Genomic DNA, 20,742 nt, shown 5'->3' with positions numbered 1-20,742 from the left:
TAGGGGGCGCCATTCGCTCTGTCCTATACGGGGCGCAGAGGCGCTATGGGGCGCTCTTCGCTCAGCCCTATGGGGCCGTTCAGCCCTATGGGGGCGCTGCAGCGCTATGGGGGCGCTGTTCACTCAGCCCTATAGGGGGCGCCCTTCGCTCAGCCCTATAGGGGGCGCTGCGGAGCTATGGGTGCACTCTTCGCTCAGCCCTATAGGGGGCGCTGCGGCGCTATGGGGCGGCGCCGGACCGAACTTATGGGGCCGTAAGGCGGCCCCACGGATGTGTGGGGCGGCGGGCGGAGCTCACAGTGCCGTTCCACGCAGGGCGGACGTCGCGGTCGCAGTCCCCGCAGCCCTCCGGGCTCCAACCGTTGGGGACGTAATTACCCAATGAGTTCAGCTGCAGCTGTGGGGCACAAATAGGGGGGGGGGTCAGAACCCCATAGAGACCACCATAGAGAGCCCAGAGAGAGCCCATGGAGACTCCATAGAGAGCCCAGAGAGAGCCCATAGAGACCCCATAGAGAGCCCATAAATAGAGACCCCATAGAGGCATTATAGAGACCCCATTAAGAGCCCATAAAGAACCCATAGAGACCCCATAGAGAGCCCATAAAGACCTCATAGAGAGCCCATAGAGACCACATAGAGAGCCCATAAATAGAGACCCCATAGAAGCATCATAGAGACCCCATAGAGACCCCATAGAGACCCCATAAAGGCCTCATAGAGAAGCCATAGAGAGTCCATAAAGAGCCCATAGAGATCCCAGAGAGACCCTATAGAGAGCCCATAGAGAGCCCATAGAGACCCTATAGAGAGCCCATAAAGAGCCCATAGAGGCCCATAAAGACCCCATAGAGACCCCATATAGAGCCATAAAGACCTCATAGAGAGCCCATAGAGACCACATAGAGAGCCCATAGAGACCCCATAGAGACCCTATAGAGACCCCATAGAGAGCCCAGAAAGAGCCCATAGAGGCATTATAGAGAGCCCATAAAGAACCCATAGAGACCTCATAGAGAGCCCATAGAGACCCCATAGAGACCCCATAGAGACCCCATGGAGACCCCATAGAGAGCCCATAGAGACCACATAAAGAACCCATAGAGAGTCCATAAAGACCCCATAGAGACCCCATAGAGGTATCATAGAGACCCCATAAATAGAGACCCCATAGAAACATCATAGAGACCCCATAGAGAGCCCATAGAGACCCCATAGAGACCCTATAGAGAGCCCATAGAGAGCCCATAAAGAGACCCCATAAAGACCCCATAGAGACCCCATAGAGACCCCAGAGAGACCCCAGAGAGAGCCCGTAAATAGAGACCCCATAAAGACCCCATAGAGACCCCATGGAGACCCCATAGAGAGCCCAAAGAGACCACATAAAGAACCCATAGAGAGTCCATAAAGACCCCATAGAGACCCCATAGAGGTATCATAGAGACCCCATAAATAGAGACCCCATAGAAACATCATAGAGACCCCATAGAGAGCCCATAGAGACCCCATAGAGACCCTATAGAGAGCCCATAGAGAGCCCATAAAGAGACCCCATAAAGACCCCATAGAGACCCCATAGAGACCCCATAGAGAGCCCGTAAATAGAGACCCCATAAAGACCCCATAGAGACCCCATGGAGACCCCATAGAGAGCCCATAGAGACCACATAAAGAACCCATAGAGAGTCCATAAAGACCCCATAGAGAGCCCATAGAGACCCCATAGAGAGCCCATAGAGACCCCATAGAGACCCCATTAAGAGCCCATAGAGAGCCCATAGAGACCCCATAGAGAGCCCATAGAGAGCCCATAGAGAGCCCATAGAGGCATTATAGAGACCCCATAGAGATCCCATAGAGACATCACAGAGACCCCATAGAGACCCTATAGAGAACCCCCAAACAGCCTATAGAGATCCCATAGAGACCCCATAAAGACCCCATAGAGACCCCATAGAGAACCCCTACAGACCCCATAGGGACCCTATAAAGACTCCATAGAGACCCTATAGAGCCCCATAGACCCCCCCACCCCATAGACCCCCCCCACCCCATAGAAACCCGATAGACTCCCCACCCCATACAGCCCCATAGAGCCCCCCACCCCATAGAGCCCCATAGAGCCCCCCCCCCATAGAGCCCCCCATAGAGCCCCATAGAGCCCCCCACCCCATAGACCCCCCACCCCATAGACCCCCCACCCCATAACCCCCCACCCCATAGAGCCCCATAGATCCCCCCCCATAGAACCCCATAGACCCCACCCATAGAGCCCCCCACCCCATAGCCTCCCCACCCCATAGACCCCGCACCCCATAGACCCCCCCCACCCCATAGAGCCCCATAGAGCCCCATAGAGTCCCATAGACCCTCCCCACCCCATAGAGCCCCATAGCCCCCCACCACCCCATAGACCCACCTCCCCATAGAGCCCCATAGAGCCCCATAGAGCCCCATAGACCCCCCCCACACACCCCATAGACCCCCCCCCATAGAGCACCATAGCCCCCCCCACCCCATAGCCCCCCCCACCCCATAGACCCCCCCCGATAGACCCCCACCCCATAGAGCCCCCCACCCCATAGCCCCCCCCACCCCATAGATCCCCAACCCCATAGAGCCCCATAGAACCCCATAGAGCCCCATAGAGCCCCCCATAGAGCCCCCACCCATAGAGCCCCATAGAGCCCCATAGACCCCCCCACCCCATAGAACCCCATAGCCCCCCCCACCCCATAGAGCCCCATAGAGCCCCATAGAGCCCCCCCACAGCCCCATAGAGCCCCATAGAGCCCCATAGACCCCCCCACAGCCCCATAGAGCCCCATAGACCCCCCACCCCATAGAACCCCATAGCCCCCCCACCCCATAGAGCCCCATAGCCCCCCCACCCCATAGCCCCCCCCACCCCATAACCCCCCACCCCATAAAGCCCCATAGACCCCCACCGCATACAGCCCCCCACCCCATAGACCCCCCCCCCACACACCCCATAGACCCCCCCACCCCATAGACCCCGCACCCCATAGAGCCCCATAGAGCCCCATAGACCCCCCCACCCCATAGCCCTCCCCACCCCCTACAGCCTCCCACCCCATACAGCCCCATAGACCCCCCCACCCCATAGAGCCCCATAGAGCCCCCCACCCCATAGCCCCCCCCACCCCACAGCCCCCCCACCCCATAGAGCCCCATAGACACCCCACCACACCCCATAGCCCCCCCACCCCATAGACCCCCCACCCCACAGAGCCCCATAGAGCCCCCCACCCCATACAACCCCCCACCCCATAGCCCCCCACACCCCATACAGCCCCATAGAGCCCCATAGCCCCCCCCACCCCATAGAGCCCCATAGACCCCCCACCCCCATAGACCCCCCCACCCCATAGACCCCCCACCCCATAGAGCCCCATAGAGCCCCCCCATAGACCCCCCCCCACCCCATAGACCCCCCACCCCATAGACTCCCCCACCCCATACACCCCTGTAGACCCACCCACCCCACACAACCCTATACCACCTCCCACCCCATAGACCCCTCCACCCCATAGACCCCCACCCCATAGAGCCCCATAGAGCCCCATAGACCCCCCCACAGCCCCATAGAGCCCCATAGAGCCCCCCATAGATCCCCATAGAGCCCCCCATAGAGCCCCCCACCCCATAGAGCCCCATAGAGCCCCATAGAGCCCCACAGCCCCCCACCCCATAGACTCCCCACCCCACAGACCCCCCCCACCCCATAGAACCCCATACACCCCCCCACCCCATAGAGCCCCATAGCCCCCCCACCCCATAGACCCCCCACCCCATAGACCCCCCACCCCATAGAGCCCCATAGAGCCCCATAGAGCCCCACAGCCCCCCCACCACACCCCATAGACCCCCCACCCCATAGACCCCCCCCCATAGACCCCCCCACCCCATAGAGCCCCATAGAGCCCCATAGCCCCCCCCACAGCCCCATAGAGCCCCATAGAGCCCCATAGACCCCCCCACCCCATAGAGCCCCATAGACCCCCACCCCACAGACCCCCCCCACCCCATAGAACCCCATAGACCCCCCCACCCCATTGAGCCCCATAGACCCCCACCACCCCATAGAGCCCCATAGACCCCCCCACCCCATAGACCCCCCACCCCATAGAGCCCCATAGACCCCCCACCCCATAGAGCCCCCCACCCCATAGCCCCCCCCCACCCCATAGAGCCCCATAGACCCCCCACCACACCCCATAGCCCCCCCACCCCATAGACCCCCCACCCCATAGAGCCCCATAGAACCCCATAGAGCCCCATAGACCCCCCACCCCATAGAGCCCCATAGCCCCCCCACCCCATACAGCCCCATAGACCCACCTTCCCATAGAGCCCCATAGAGCCCCACAGCCCCCCCACCCCATAGACCCCCCACCCCATAGAGCCCCATAGAGCCCCATAGAGCCCCATAGACCCCCCCACCCCATAGAGCCCCATAGACCCCCACCCCACAGACCACCCCCACCCCATAGAGCCCCATAGAGCCCCATAGCCCCCCCACCCCATACAGCCCCATAGACCCACCTCCCCATAGAGCCCCATAGAGCCCCACAGCCCCCCCACCCCATAGAGCCCCATAGAGCCCCATAGACCCCCCACCCATTGAGCCCCATAGACCCCCCCACCCCATAGACCCCACCCCATAGAGCCCCCCACCCCATAGCCTCCCCACACCATAGACCCCCGACCCCATAGACCCCCCACCCCATAGAGCCCCATAGAGCCCCATAGATCCCCAAACAGCCCCATACAGCCCCGTAGAGCCCCATAGACCCCCCACCCCATAGAGCCCCATAGAGCCCCATAGAGCCCCATAGACCCCCCACAGCCCCATAGAGCCCCATAGACCCCCCACCCCATAGAGCCCCATAGAACCCCACAGAGCCCCATAGAGCCCCCCATAGAGCCCTCCACCCCATAGAGCCCCATAGATCCCCATACAGCCCCATAGAGCCCCATAGAGCCCCCCGTAGAGCCCCATAGAGCCCCCCATAGAGCCCCCCACCCCATAGAGCCCCATAGAGCCCCATAGACCCCCCCACCCCATACAGCCCCATAGACCCCCCACCCCATAGACCCCCCCATAGCCCCCCACACCACAGCCCCCCTAACCTGTAGACCCCACCCCCATAGACCCCCCACCCCATAGCCCCCCCCACCCCATAGAGCCCCATAGAGCCCCATAGACCCCCCCACCCCATAGAGCCCCATAGAGCCCCCCACCCCATACAACCCCCCACCCCATAGCCCCCCCCACCCCATAGAGCCCCATAGAGCCCCATAGCCCCCCCCACCCCATAGACCCCCCACCCCATAGACTCCCCCACCCCATACACCCCTGTAGACCCACCCACCCCACACAACCCTATACCACCTCCCACCCCACACAACCCCATACCACCTCCCACCCCATAGACCCCTCCACCCCATAGACCCCCCACCCCATAGAGCCCCATAGAGCCCCATAGACCCCCCACCCCATAGAGCCCCATAGACCCCCCACCCCCATAGACCCCCCCACCCCATAGACCCCCCACCCCATAGAGCCCCATAGAGCCCCATAGAGCCCCACAGCCCCCCCACCCCATAGAGCCCCATAGACCCCCCACCCCATAGACCCACCCCATAGCCCCCACCCCACAGCCCCCCACCTTGGTGGGCCCGTTGCCGTGCAGCACAACGGGGGCGGTCCCATAGAGCGCATTGCGCACCCGCGGCCGCCCCCCCTCGAAGTGCAGCTTCACCTCCTCTGTATGGGGGGGAATTATGGGGGGGGGCGCAGAGTGAGAGACCCCCCGAAAGGAATACCCCAACACAGGGCCCCACACAGCCCCATAGGCCCCATACAGCCCCACACAGCCCCATAGAGCCCCATAGGCCCCATACAGCCCCATAGAACCCATACAGCCCCATAGACCCCATAGAGCCCCACACAGCCCCACACAGCCCCATAGACCCCATAGAGCCCCACACAGCCCCATACAGCCCCATAGACCCCATAGAGCCCCATACAGCCCCATAGAGCCCCATAGAGGCCCATACAGCCCCATAGACCCCATAGAGCCCCATACAGCCCCATAGACCCCATAGAGCCCCATACAGCCCCATAGACCCCATACAGCCCCTTAGAGCCCCCCCCATAGAGCCCCATAGAGCCCCCCCATAGAGCCCCATAGAGGCCCCCACACCATAGATCCCCTAAGAGCCCCATACAGCCCCATAGAGGCCCATACAGCCCCATAGAGCCCCATAGACCCCATACAGCCCCATAGAGCCCCACACAGCCCCATACAGCCCCATAAACCCCATACAGCCCCTTAGAGCTCCATAGAGCCCCATACAGCCCCATAGACCCCATACAGCCCCACACAGCCCCATACAGCCCCATAGAGCCCCATAGAACCCATACAGCCCCATAGAACCCCATAGAGCCCCATAGACCCCATACAGCCCCACAGACCCCATAGAGCCCCATACAGCCCATAGACCCCATAGAGCCCCACACAGCCCCATACAGCCCCATACAGCCCCATACAGCCCCATAGGCCCCATACAGCCCCATAGACCCCATAGAGCCCCATAGAGCCCCCCCATAGAGCCCCATAGAGGCCCCCACCCCATACAGCCCCATAGAGCCCCATAGAGCCCCATAGAGCCCCATAGACCCCATACAGACCCATAGACCCCATAGAGCCCCACACAGCCCCATACAGCCCCATAGGCCCCATACAGCCTCATAGACCCCATAGAGCCCCATAGAGCCCCATACAGCCCCATAGGCCCCATACAGCCTCATAGACCCCATAGAGCCCCATAGACCCCATAGAGCCCCATACAGCCCCATAGACCCCATACAGCCCCATAGACCCCATACAGCCCCATAGAACCCAATACAGCCCCATAGACCCCATACAGCCCCATAGACTCCATACAGCCCCATAGACCCCATAGAGACCCATACAGCCCCATACAGCCCCCTACAGCCCCCCCATACAGCCCCATAGAGCCCCATAGAGCCTCATACAGCCCCATAGACCCCATACAGCCCCACACAGCCCCATAAAGCCCCATAGAGCCCATACAGCCCCATAGAGCCCCATAGAGCCAAACACAGCCCCATACAGTCCCATAGACCCCATACAGCCCCATAGACTCCATACAGCCCCATAGACCCCAGACAGCCCCATAGACCCCATAGAGCCCCACACAGCCCCATACAGCCCCATAGAGCCCATACAGCCCCACACAGCCCCATAGAGCCCATAGAGCCCCTTAGAGCCCCCCCATAGAGCCCCCCACCCCATAGAGCCCCACACAGCCCCATACAGCCCCATAGACCCCATACAGCCCCATAGAACCCATACAGCCCCATAGAGCCCCATAGACCCCATAGAGCCCCATAGACCCCATAGAGCCCCACACAGCCCATACAGCCCCATAGAGCCCCATAGACCCCATACAGCCCCATAGAACCCCATAGAGCCCCATAGGCCCCATACAGCCCCATAGACCCCATAGAGCCCCATACAGCCCCATAGACCCATACAGCCCCTTAGAGCTCCATAGAGCCTCATACAGCCCCATAGACCCCATACAGCCCCATACAGCCCCATAGAGCCCCATAGACCCCATAGAGCCCCATAGACCCCATACAGCCCCATAGAACCCCATAGAGCCCCATACAGCCCCATAGAGACCCATACAGCCCCATACAGCCCCCCCATACAGCCCCATAGAGCCCCATACAGCCCCATAGACTCCATAGAGCCCCATACAGCCCCATACAGCCTCCCATAGAGGCCCTCACCCCATACAGCCCCATAGAGCCTCATAGAGCCCCACAGAGGCCCATACAGCCCCACACAGCCCCATACAGCCCCATAGAGCCCCATAGAGCCCCATACAGCCCCATAGACTCCATACAGCCCCATAGACCCCATAGAGCCCCATACAGCCCCATAGACCCCATAGAGCCCCATACAGCCCCATAGAGCCCCCCACCCCATAGAGCCCCATACAGCCCCATACAGCCCCATAGAGACCCATACAGCCCCATAGACCCCATACAGCCCCATACAGCCCCATACAGCCCCATAGGCCCCATAGAGCCCCATAGGCCCCATACAGCCCATAGACCCCATACAGCCCCACACAGCCCCATAAAGCCCCATAGACCCCATACAGCCCCATAGAGCCCCATAGAGCCCCACAGAGGCCCATACAGCCCCATAGACCCCATACAGCCCCATAGACCCCATACAGCCCCATAGAGCCCCATACAGCCCCATAGAGCCCTCCCCATAGAGCCCTCCACCCCATACAGCCCCATAGAGCCCCCCCCCATAGGCCCCATACAGCCCCACACAGCCCCATAGAGGCCCATAGAGCCCCCCCATAGAGCCCCATAGAGGCCCCCACCCCATACAGCCCCATAGAGCCCCATAGAGCCCCATAGAGGCCCATACAGCCCCATAGACCCCATAGAGCCCCATACAGCCCCATAGACCCCATAGAGCCCCATACAGCCCCATAGACCCCATACAGCCCCACACAGCCCCATAAAGCCCCATAGATCCCATACAGCCCCATAGAGCCCCACACAGCCCCATACAGCCCCATAGACCCCATACAGCCCCATAGACCCCATACAGCCCCATAGAGCCCCATACAGCCCCATAGACTCCATACAGCCCCATAGACCCCAGACAGCCCCATAGACCCCATAGAGCCCCACACAGCCCCATACAGCCCCATAGAGCCCATAGAGCCCCACACAGCCCCATAGAGCCCATACAGCCCCTTAGAGCCCCCCCATAGAGCCCCCCACCCCATAGAGCCCCACACAGCCCCATAGAGCCCATAGAGCCCCTTAGAGCCCCCCCATAGAGCCCCCCACCCCATAGAGCCCCACACAGCCCCATACAGCCCCATAGAGCCCATACAGCCCCATAGAGCCCCATAGAGCCCCATAGAGCCCCATAGACCCCATAGAGCCCCTTAGAGCCCCATAGAGCCCCATACAGCCCCATAGACCCCATACAGCCCCACACAGCCCCATACAGCCCCATAGACCCCATAGAGCCCCTTAGAGCCCCCCCCGTAGAGCCCCCCACCCCATAGAGCCCCATAGAGCCCCATAGAGGCCCCCCATACAGCCCCATAGAGCCCCATAGAGTCCCATAGAGGCCCGTACAGCCCCATAGAACCCCATAGAGCCCCCCATAGAGCCCCATAGAGCCCCCCCATAGAGCCCCATAGAGGCCCCCACCCCATACAGCCCCATAGAGCCCCATAGAGCCCCATAGAGGCCCATAGAGCCCCATAGAGGCCCCCACCCCATAGAGCCCCATAGAGCCCCATAGAGCCCCCCACCCCATACAGTCCCCCACCCCATAGAGCCCCCCACCCCATAGAGCCCCATAGAGCCCCATAGAGTCTCCCACCCCATCCAGCCCCATAGAGCCCCCCACCCCATAGAGCCCCCCCCATAGAGCCCCCCACCCCATGCAGCCCCATACAGCCCCATAGAGCCCCCCACCCCAACACATGAACCCCATAGAGCCCCATAGAGCCCCCCACCCCACAGAGCCCCCCACCCCATAGAGCCCCATAGAGCCCCATAAAGCTCCCCACCCCATACAGCCCCATAGAGCCCCATAGAGCCGCCCACCCCATACAGCCCCATACAGCCCCATACAGCCCCCCACCCCATAGAACCCCCCACCCGAATACATGAACCCCATAGAGCCCCATAGAGCCCCCCACCCCACAGAGCCCCCGACCCCATAGAGCCCCATACAGCCCCCCACCCCACAGAGGCCCCCACCCCATAGAGCCCCATAGAGGCCCCCACCCCATAGAGCCCCATAGAAGCCCCCACCCCATAGAAGCCCCACCCACCCCATAGAGCCCCATAGAGCCCCATAGAGCCCCCCACCCCATAAAGCCCCCCCACCCCACACAACCCCATCCAGCCCCCCACCCCATAGAAGCCCCCCCCCACCCCATAGAGCCCCATAGAGCCCCCCACCCCATAGAGCCCCCCCCATAGAGCCCCCCACCCCATAGAACCCCCCACCCCAACACATGAACCCCATTGAGCCCCATAGAGCCCACCACCCCATAGAGCCCCATACAGCCCCATAGAGCCCCATAGAGCCCCCACCCCATAGAGCCCCCACCCCATAGAGCCCCATAGAGTCCCATAGAGACCCCCACCCCATACAGCCCCATAGAGCCCCCCCATAGAGCCCCCCACCCCATAGAACCCCCCCCACCCCATACAGCCCCATACAGCCCCCCCCCCATAGAGCCCCATAGTGCCCCCCACCCCATACAGCCCCCCCATAGAGCCCCCCACCCTATAGAACCCCCCCACCCCATACAGCCCCATACGGCCCCCCCCATAGAGCCCCCCACCCCATTCAGCCCCATAGAGCCGCCCACCCCATAGAGCCCCATACAGCCCCATAGAGGCCCCCACCCCATAGAGCCCCCCACCCCATAGAGCCCCATAGAGCCCCATACAGCCCCCCACCCCATAGAACCCCCCCCATAGAGCCCACCACCCCATAGAGCCCCATAGAGCCCCCACCCCATAGAGCCCCCCCATAGAGCCCACCACCCCATAGAGCCCCATACAGGCCCATAGAGCCCCATAGAGCCCCATAGAGCCCCATAGAGCCCCACAGAGCCCCCACCCCATAGAAGCCCCCCCCACCCCATAGAGCCCCACAGAGCCCCCCACCCCATACAGCCCCATAGAGCCCCCCACCCCATACAGCCCCATAGAGCCCCATAGAGCCCCCCACCCCATTCAGCCCCCCACCCCATAGAGCCCCATAGAGCCCCACAGAGCCCCCCCACCCCATACAGCCCCACAGAGGCCCTCACTCCATAGAGCCCCCCACCCCATAGAGCCCCATAGAGCCCCCACCCCATAGAGCCCCCACCCCATAGAAGCCCCCCCCACCCCACAGAGCCCCACAGAGCCCCCCCAAAGGAACGCATCGATCCGTCGCCCCCATAAATGAGCGCCCCCAAAACGAACCGATGCCGACCGAAATTAACCCCCCCATACTTAACCCCAACCCCCCCAATAAGTAATTAACCCCCAAATCCCCCCCCAATTAACCCCAATCCCCCCAATAAATAATTAACCCCAACCCCCCCCAATAATTAACCCCAATTCCCCCCCAATAATTAACCCCAAACCCCCCAATAATGAACCCCAATCCCACCCCCAATAATTAACCCCCATCCCCCCAATAATGAACCCCAATCCCACCCCCAATAATTAACCCCAATCCCCCCCAGTAAGTAATTAACCCCAACTCCCCCCCCAATAATTAACCCCATTCCCCCCCAATAAGTAATTAACCCCAATGACCCCCAATAATTAACCCCAATCCCCCCCATAATTAACCCCAACGCCCCCATAATTAACCCCAATCCCCCCCAATAAATAATTAACCCCAATCCCCCCAATAATTAACCCCAACCCCCCCCAATAAGTAATTAACCCCAATGCCCCCCCCAATAATGAACCCCAATCCCCCCCCCATTAATTAACCCCAACCCCCCCCATAAGTAATTAACCCCAATTCCCCCCCCAATTAATTGACCCCCCCCAAATTGCCCCCCCCCCACCGATGGCCCCATTGAAAGCCAACCTAAATTAACCCCCCCAGTAATTAGCCCCCCCAGTAATTAACCCCAACCCCCCCATTAATTAACCCCAACCCCCCCCATAAGTAATTAACCCCAATTCCCCCCCCATAAATAATTAACTCCCCCCCAAATTGACCCCCCCCTCACCGATGGCCCCATTGAGTGCCAACCTAAATTAACCCCCCCAATAATTAACCCCCCCAGTAATTAACCCCCCCAGTAATTAACCCCAACCCCCCCATTAATTAACCCCAACCCCCCCCATAAGTAATTAACCCCAATTCCCCCCCCAATTAATTGACCCCCCCCAATTCCTCCCCCCCCCCATCGATGGCCCCATTGAAAGCCAACCTAAATTAACCCCCCCAATTAACCCCCCCAATTAACCCCAACCCCCCCAATAATTAACCAAAACCCCCCATTAATTAACCCCAACCCCCCCCATAAGTAATTAACCCCAATTCCCCCCCCCCAAATAAATACCCCCCCCCAAACTGCCCCCCCCCCTCACCGATGGCCCAATTGAGTGCCAACCCAAATTAACCCCCCCCAATTAACCCCAACCCCCCCAATAATTAACCCCAAACCCCCCCATTAATTAACCCCAACCCCCCCATAAGTAATTAACCCCAATTCCCCCCCCATAAATAATTGACCCCCCCCCAAATTGACCCCCCCCCACCGATGGCCCCATTGAATGCCAACCCAAATTAACCCCCCCCAATTAACCCCAACCCCCCCAATAATTAACCCCAACCCCCCATTAATTAACCCCAACCCCCCCCATAAGTAATTAACCCCAATTCCCCCCCCTAGTTAATTGACCCCCCCCAAATTAACCCCCCCCACCGATGGCCCCATTGAGTGCCATCCCAAATTAACCCCCCCAATAATTAACCCCCCCAGTAATTAACCCCCCAATAATTAACCCCAACCCCCCCATTAATTAACCCCAACCCCCCCCATAAGTAATTAACCCCAATTCCCCCCCCCAATTAATTAACCCCCCCCCAAATTGACCCCCCCCCACCGATGGCCCCATTGAATGCCAACCCAAATTAACCCCCCCCAATTAACCCCAACCCCCCCAATAATTAACCCCAACCCCCCCATTAATTAACCCCAACCCCCCCCATAAGTAATTAACCCCAATTCCCCCCCCCAATTAATTGACCCCCCCCCAAATTGACCCCCCCCCCCCCCCTCACCGATGGCCCCATTGAGGTTCTGGAAGATTTGGGAGCGGTGGTCCAACGCCAAACCCAATTCAGCCTATGGGGTGGGGGGTCAGAGGTCACGGGGTCAGAGGTCACGGGGTCAGAGGTCACGGGGTCAGAGGTCACAAGGGGTCAGAGGTCGCGGCGGTGGGGTTTGGGGTCATTGGGGGGGCATTTGGGGTCACAGATGGGTCAGGGTCGGATGTCACGGGTGGGTCAGAGGTCATGGGGGTCATGGGGGTCAGAGATCACGTGGGTCAGAGGTCACGAGGGTCAGAGGTCGCGGCAGTGGGGTTTGGGGTCATTGGGGGGGCATTTGGGGTCACAGGTGGGTTAGGGTCGGAGGTCATGGGTGGGTCAGAGGTCATGGGGGTCATGGGGGTCAGAGATCACGTGGGTCAGAGGTCACGAGGGTCAGAGGTCGCGGCAGTGGGGTTTGGGGTCATTGGGGGGGCATTTGGGGTCACAGGTGGGTCAGGGTCGGATGTCACGGGTGGGTCAGAGGTCATGGGGGTCATGGGGGTCGGAGGTCACGAGGGTCAGAGGTCATGGGGGTCGGAGGTCACGGGGTCAGAGATCATAGCAGTGGGGTATGGGGTCATTGGGGGGGCATTTGGGGTCACAGGTGGGTTAGGGTCGGAGGTCATGGGTGGGTCAGAGGTCATGGGGGTCATGGGGGTCAGAGGTCACGTGGGTTAGAGGTCACGAGGGTCAGAGGTCGCGGCGGTGGGGTTTGGGGTCATTGGGGGGGCATTTGGGGTCACAGGTGGGTCAGGGTCAGAGGTCACGAGGGTCAGAGGTCATGGGGGTCAGAGGTCACGGGGGTCAGAGGTCATGGCAGAAGGATTTGGGGTCTTTGGGGGGGCATTAGGGGTCACAGGTAGGTCAGGGTCGGAGGTCACGGGGGTCAGAGATCATGGGGGTCATGGGGGTCAGAGGTCACGAGGGTCAGAGGTCATGGGGGTCAGAGGTAATGGGGTCAGAGGTCACGGGGGTCAGAGGTCACGGCGGTGGGGTTTGGGGTAATTGGGGGGGCATTTGGGGTCACAGGTGGGTCAGGGTCAGAGGTCACAATGGTCAGAGCTCATGGGGGTCAGAGGTCACGGGGGTCAGAGGTCATGGCAGAAGGATTTGGGGTCATTGGGGGGGCATTAGGGGTCACAGGTGGGTCAGGGTCGGAGATCACAGGTGGGTCAGAGGTCATGGGGGTCATGGGGGTCAGAGGTCATGGGGGTCAGAGGTCACGAAGGTCAGAGGTCGCAGGGGTCAGAGATCACGGCGGTGGGGTTTGGGGTCATTGGGGGGGCATTTGGGGTCACACGTGGGTTAGGGTCGGAGATCACGGGTGGGACAGAGGTCATGGGGGTCATGGGGGTCAGAGGTCACGGAGGTCAGAGGTCACGGGGGTCAGAGGTCACGGCGGTGGGGTTTGGGGTCATTGGGGGGGCATTTGGGTTCACAGGTGGGTCAGGGTCAGAGGTCACGAGGGTCAGAGGTCATGGGGGTCAGAGGTCACGGGGGTCAGAGGTCATGGCAGAAGGATTTGGGGTCATTGGGGGGGCATTTGGGGTCACAGGTGGGTCAGGGTCAGAGGTCACGGGTGGGTCAGAGGTCATGGGGGTCACGGGGGTCAGAGGTCATGGGGGTCAGAGGTCACGGGGGTCAGAGTTCACGGGGTCAGAGATCATAGCAGTGGGGTATGGGGTCATTGGGGGGGCATTTGGGGTCACAGGTTGGTCAGGATCGGAGGTCACGGGGGTCAGAGGTCACGAAGGTCAGAGGTCACAGGGGTCAGAGGTCATGGGGGTCATGGAGGTCAGAGGTCATGGGGGTCAGAGATCATGGCGGCGGGGTTTGGGGTCATTGGAGGAGCATTTGGGGTCACAGGTGGGTCAGGGTCGGAGATCACGGGGGTCAGAGGTCACGGGGGTCAGAGGTCATGGCGGAAGGATTTGGGGTCATTGGGGGGGCATTTGGGGTCACAGGTGGGTCAGGGTCGGAGGTCACGGGGGTCAGAGGTCATGGGGGTCATGGGGGTCAGAGGTCATGGGGGTCACGGGGGTCAGAGGTCATGGCGGCGGGGTTTGAGGTCATTGGAGGAGCATTTGGGGTCAGAGGTGGGTCAGGGTCGGAGGTCACGGGGGTCAGAGGTCACGGGGGTCAGAGGTCACAGCAGTGGGGTTTGGGGTCATTCGGGGCTGCTTTTGGGGGGGGTCCCAGGGGGTCCCTGGGGGGGTCTTATGGGGGGTCCCGGGGGGGGGGTTCTGGAGGGTCCCAGAGGGGTCTCGGGGGGGGTCCCGGGGGGGGGTCCCAGGGGGGGTTCTGGGGGTCCCGGGGGTGGGGGGGTTCTGGGGGGGTTCTGGGGGGGGGTCCAGGGGGGGGTCCTGCGGGGGGGGTTCTGGGGGGGGGCCCTCGGGGGGTCCCGGGGGTGGGGGGGTTCTGGGGGGTCCCAGAGGGGTCTCGGGGTGGGTCCTGGGGGGGTGTCCCAGGGGGGGTCCCAGGTGGGGGTTCTGGGGGTGGTCCCAAGGGGGGGGCTGTCCAGGGGGGGTTCTGGGGGGGGTCCCAGGGGGGGTCTCGGGGGGGGGTCCCTGGGGGGGGGTCCCTGGGAGGGGGGTTCTGGGGGGGGTCCTGGGGGGGTCTCGGGGGGGTTCCCTGGGAGGGGGGGTTCTGGGGGGGGTCCCAGACAGGTCTCGGGGGGGTCCCAGAGGGGTCTCGGGGGGGGCTCTGTTGGGGGGTCCCGGGGAGGGGGGGGGTCCGGGGGGGTCTCCGGGGGGATTCTGGGGGGGTCCCAGGGGGGGGTCCCATGGGGGGGGGGGTCCTGGGGGGTCCCAGAGGGGTCTCGGGGGGGGTCCCGGGGGGGGTCCCGGGGGGGGGGTCCCGTGGGGGGGGTCCCAGAAGGGGGGTTCTGGGGGGGATCACAGGGGGGGTCCCGGGGGGGGGTCCCGGGGGGGGGTCACAGGGGGGGGTCCCAGGGGGGGGTCCCGGGGGGGGGTCCTTGGGGGGGTCTCGGGGGGGGGTCCTGGGGGGGGTCTGGGGGGGTCCCGGGGGGGGTCCCGGGGGGGGTCCTGGGGGGTTCTGGGGGGTCCCCGAGGGGTCTCGGGGGGGGTCCCGGGGGGGGTCCCAGGGGGGGGGGGGTCCTGGGAGGGCTTCCGGGGGGGGTTCTGGGGGGGTCCGGGGGGGTCTTGGGGGGGGTCCCTGGGGGGGGTTCTGTTGGGGGGTCCCGGGGAGGCGGGGGTCCGGGGGGGGTCTCGGGGGGGGGTCCTGGGGGGGGTCCCGGGGGGGGGTCACAGGGGGGGGGGTCCCATGGGGGGGTTCTGGGGGTGGTCCCAAGGGGGGCGCTGTCCAGGGGGGGTTCTGGGGGGGGTCCCAGGGGGGGTCACAGGGGGGGGGGTCCCTGGGGGGGGGCCCAGGGGGGGTTCCTGGGAGGGCTTTCGGGGGGGGTCCCTGGGGGGGGGGGTCCCTGGGATGGGGGTTCTGGGGGGGGTCCCGGGGGGGGTCCCAGGGGGGGTCCCAAGGGGGGGGGTGGTCCCATGGGGGGGGTGGTCCCGCGTTGCCCGTACCCGCAGGGCGGGGTCGAGATAGAGGCGGGTATAGAAGAGCTGATCGTCGTCGTCGTCCCTATAGCGCCACCGCTGCACCAACCGCCACACGGTGGGGGCGAAACCCACAAGCCTTTTTATGGGGGGGGGGGGTCCCAAAAAGGGGGGGGGGGGGTCCCCAAAAAGGGGGGGGGGGGTCCCGGGGGGGTCATATTTATTACTGTGTGCATTACTGTGCTCTTAAGGGGGGGATATACAGCTCTATAACGCTCCCCCCCCCCCTTCATAACAACGCATCACTGCTATGAACCCCCCCCCTCAAAGAGCCCCCCCCCCCCCCCTCGCTTAAAGGACCCCCCCCCAAATTTAACCGCCCCCCCCCCATAAAGAAATCGCGACCCTAAGAAGCCCCCCCCCCCGCTTTAACCCCCCCCACCCCATTTCTGCCCCCCCCCATAAGTGCCCCCCCCATAAGTGCCCCCCCCCACTTCTCCCCCCCATATTTGCCCCCCACCCCATTTTTTGCCCCCCCCATAAGTGCCCCCCCACCCCATATTTGCCCCCCCACCCCATTTCTCCCCCCCATAAGTGCCCCCCCCACCCCCATTCCCCCCCCCATTTCTCCCCCCCATAGGTGCCCCCCCCACCCCCATTGCCCCCCACCCCCATTTCTGCCCCCCCATATGTTGCCCCCCCCATAAGTGCCCCCCCCCCATTTCTCCCACCCCATATTTGCCCCCCCACCCCCATTTCTGCCCCCCATTGGTGCCCCCCCCACCCCATTTCTCCCCCCCATAATTGCCCCCCCCATAAGTGCCCCCCCCCACTTCTCCCACCCCATATTTGCCCCCCCACCCCCATTTCTGCCCCCATTGGTGCCCCCCCACCCCCATTTCTCCCCCCCCCAATAGATGCCCCCCCCCATTGCCCCCCCCACCCCAATTATCCCCCCCATATTTGCCCCCCAACCCCATTTCTGCCCCCCCCCCATAAGTGCCCCCCCCATAAGTGCCCCCCCCCCACTTCTCCCACCCATATTTGCCCCCCACCCCATATTTGCCCCCCATTGGTGCCCCCCACCCCCATTTCTGCCCCCCCCATAGGTGCCCCCCCCATTTCTCCCACCCCCACCCCAATTATCCCCCCCATATTTGCCCCCCCACCCCCATTTCTGCCCCCCATTGGTGCCCCCCCACCCCCATTTCTGCCCCCCCATAAGTGCCCCCCCCATAAGTGCCCCCCCCCCACTTCTCCCACCCCATATTTGCCCCCCCACCCCATTTCTGCCCCCCATTGGTGCCCCCCCACCCCCATTTCTCCCCCCCCCAATAGATGCCCCCCCCCATTGCCCCCCCACCCCATTATCCCCCCCATATTTGCCCCCCAACCCCATTTCTGCCCCCCCCCCATAAGTGCCCCCCCCATAAGTGCCCCCCCCCCACTTCTCCCACCCATATTTGCCCCCCACCCCATATTTGCCCCCCATTGGTGCCCCCCCACCCCCATTTCTGCCCCCCCCATAGGTGCCCCCCCCATTTCTCCCACCCCCACCCCAATTATCCCCCCATATTTGCCCCCCACCCCCATTTCTGCCCCCCATTGGTGCCCCCCCACCCCCATTTCTCCCCCCCCATAATTGCCCCCCCCATAAGTGCCCCCCCACCCCTTTCTCCCACCCCATATTTGCCCCCCCACCCCATTTCTGCCCCCATTGGTGCCCCCCCACCCCCATTTCTGCCCCCCCAATAGATGCCCCCCCCCATTGCCCCCCCCACCCCAATTATCCCCCCATATTTGCCCCCCCACCCCCATTTCTCCCACCCCATATGTGCCCCCCCATTGCCCCCCCCACCCCAATTATCCCCCCCATTGGTGCCCCCCCAACCCCATTTCTGCCCCCCCCCGTAATTGCCCCCCCCATAAGTGCCCCATTCCCACTTCTCCCACCCCATATTTGCCCCCCCAAACCATTTCTGCCCCCCATTGGTGCCCCCCCACCCCCATTTCTCCCCCCCCATAAGTGCCCCCCCCACCCCATTTTCTGCCCCCATTGGTGCCCCCCCGCCCCCATTTCTCCCCCCCCATTTCTGCCCCCCCCATAAGTGCCCCCCCACCCCATTTCTCCCACCCCATATTTGCCCCCCCACCCCCATTTCTGCCCCCCATAGGCGCCCCCCCACCCCCATTTCTCCCCCCCCATAAGTGCCCCCCCATAAGTGCCCCCCCCTCCATTTCTCCCACCCCATATTTGCCCCCCCACCCCCATTTCTGCCCCCCCCATAAGTGCCCCCCCCATAAGTGCCCCCCCCACCCCCATTTCCCCCCCACCCTATTTCTCCCCCCCATAGGTGCCCCCCCACCCCCATTTCTGCCCCCACCTCCACTTCCCCCCCCCCATCTGCTGCCCCCCCCCCATTCCTTCCGCCTCCCCCCCCCCATTTCTCCCCCCCCATTGGTGCCCCCCCCACCCCCATTTCTCCCCCCACCCCCACTTCCCCCCCCCATTTCCCCCCCCAGCCCCACTTCCCCCCCATCCCCACTTCCCCCCCCCCCATTGGTGCCTCCCCCACCCCCCACTCCCCCCCCCCCATCTGCTCCCCCCCCCCCCCATTCCTTCTGCCCCCCCCCCCCATTTTTCTCCCCCCCCCCCCCCCATTTTTTCCGCCCCCCCCCCCCTCACCTCCGGAATTGAGGTACCTCTTCCCGTTCCCCGCGGGGGGGGTACGCGGGGGCCAACCCCCATTGGGGCCAACAGAACGCCTCGGCTGAGAAGAGGAGCCGTGCCCCCCCCCGGCCAAAATGGCCCAGCAGCTCCTCGGGGCCGGCAGCCAATAGCACGTCGTAGCTGGGGGGGGGGGGGGGGGGGGGGCACAAGTGGGGGGGGGGGGCAAAAAGGAGGGGGGGGGGGCAGAAAGGGAGGGGGCAAAGAGGGGGGGGGGGAGGGGGAGCACAAAGTGGGGGGGGGCAAAAATGGGGGGGGGGGGAAGGGGGGTCAACAAAGGGGGGAGAAAAAAGGGGGGGAGGAAGGGGGGGGAACAAAGGGGGGGGTCAAAAAGGGGGGCCACAAAGGGGGGGCACAAAGGGGGGGGAAACAAAGGGGGGGGGCAAAAAGGGGGGGCAAAAAGGGGGGGGCACAAAGGGGGGGAAACAAAGGGGGGGGAAACAAAGGGGGGGCAAAAAGGGGGGGGCGCAAAAGGGGGGGAAAACAAAGTGGGGGGGAAACAAAGGGGGGGCAAAAAGGGGGGGGGGGCACAAAAGGGGGGGGGCAAAAAAGGGGGGGGAAGGGGGGAAAAGGGGGGGTGAAAAAGGGGGGGGTGGGCACAAAAGGGGGGGGCACAAAGGGGGGGGGCGAAAAGGAGGGGTGGGCACAAAAGGGGGGGGCAAAAAGGGGGGGGCACAAGGGGGGGGCAAAAAGGGGAAGGTCAAAAAGGGGGGGCACAAAGGGGGGGGGCACAAAGGGAGGGGGGCAAAGAGGGGAGAGGGGAAGGGGGAGCACAAAGTGGGGGGGGGCAAAAAAGGAGGGGGGGGGCACAAAGGGAGGGGGGGGGCAAAAAGGGGGGGGGAAGGGGGGGGCACAAAGGGAAGGGAGCAAAAATGGGGGGGGGGGGAGAAGGGGGCAGAAAGGGGGGGGGGCAAAAATGGGGGGGGGGGGAGAAGGGGGCAGAATGGGGGGGGGGGCAAAAATGGGGGGGGGGGGAAGGGGGGGCACAAAGGGAGGGGGGCAAAAATGGGGGGGGGGGAAGGGGGAGCACAAAGTGGGGGGGGGGGGCAAAAAGGAGGGGGGGGGCACAAAGGGGAGGGGGGGCAAAGAGGGGGGGGGGGGAAGGGGGGGCACAAAGGGAGGGGGGCAAAAATGGGGGGGGGGGAAGGGGGGTCAACAAAGGGGGAGAAAAAGGGGGGAGGAAGGGGGGGGAACAAAGGGGGGGGGTCAAAAAGGGGGGGCACAAAAGGGGGGGCACAAAGGGGGGCCACAAAGGGGGGGCACAAAGGGGGGGGCACAAAGGGGGGGGCAAAAAGGGGGGGCACAAAGGGGGGGGCACAAAGGGGGGGAAACAAAGGGGGGGGGCAAAAAGGGGGGGGCACAAAGGGGGGGGGGAAAGGGGGGGGACATAAAGTGGGGGGGCCCATGGGGGGGGGGGGGGGAAGGGGGGGGGGCGAAAAAGGGGGGGGTGGGCACAAAAAGGGGGGGGCACAAAGGGGGGGGGCAAAAAGGGGGTGGGGAAAGGGGGGCACAAAGGGGGGGGGGTTCAATATGGGGGGGGGCACAGAGC

General features: G+C 63.5%; 1 protein-coding gene across 1 annotated transcript; it reads right to left on the bottom strand.

Annotated features, from left to right (window-relative positions):
* Positions 1-229: 229 nt before the first annotated feature.
* On the bottom strand, positions 230-19,316 carry LOC121108916 (multifunctional procollagen lysine hydroxylase and glycosyltransferase LH3-like; the record flags this gene model as incomplete). The annotated part of the gene is made up of 5 exons (XM_040657224.1): positions 230-397; positions 5,697-5,794; positions 12,924-12,987; positions 16,493-16,604; positions 19,152-19,316. Coding segments are annotated over 5 exons (592 nt in total), but the record flags the coding sequence as incomplete, so codon positions are not given.
* Positions 19,317-20,742: the final 1,426 nt, after the last annotated feature.

Source organism: Gallus gallus, unplaced genomic scaffold (assembly GCF_016699485.2).
Source record: "Gallus gallus isolate bGalGal1 unplaced genomic scaffold, bGalGal1.mat.broiler.GRCg7b scaffold_65, whole genome shotgun sequence".
NCBI classification, from domain to species: domain Eukaryota; kingdom Metazoa; phylum Chordata; class Aves; order Galliformes; family Phasianidae; genus Gallus; species Gallus gallus.
Note: the sequence above shows the minus strand (reverse complement) of the source record. Positions and strands in the feature narration are given on the sequence as shown.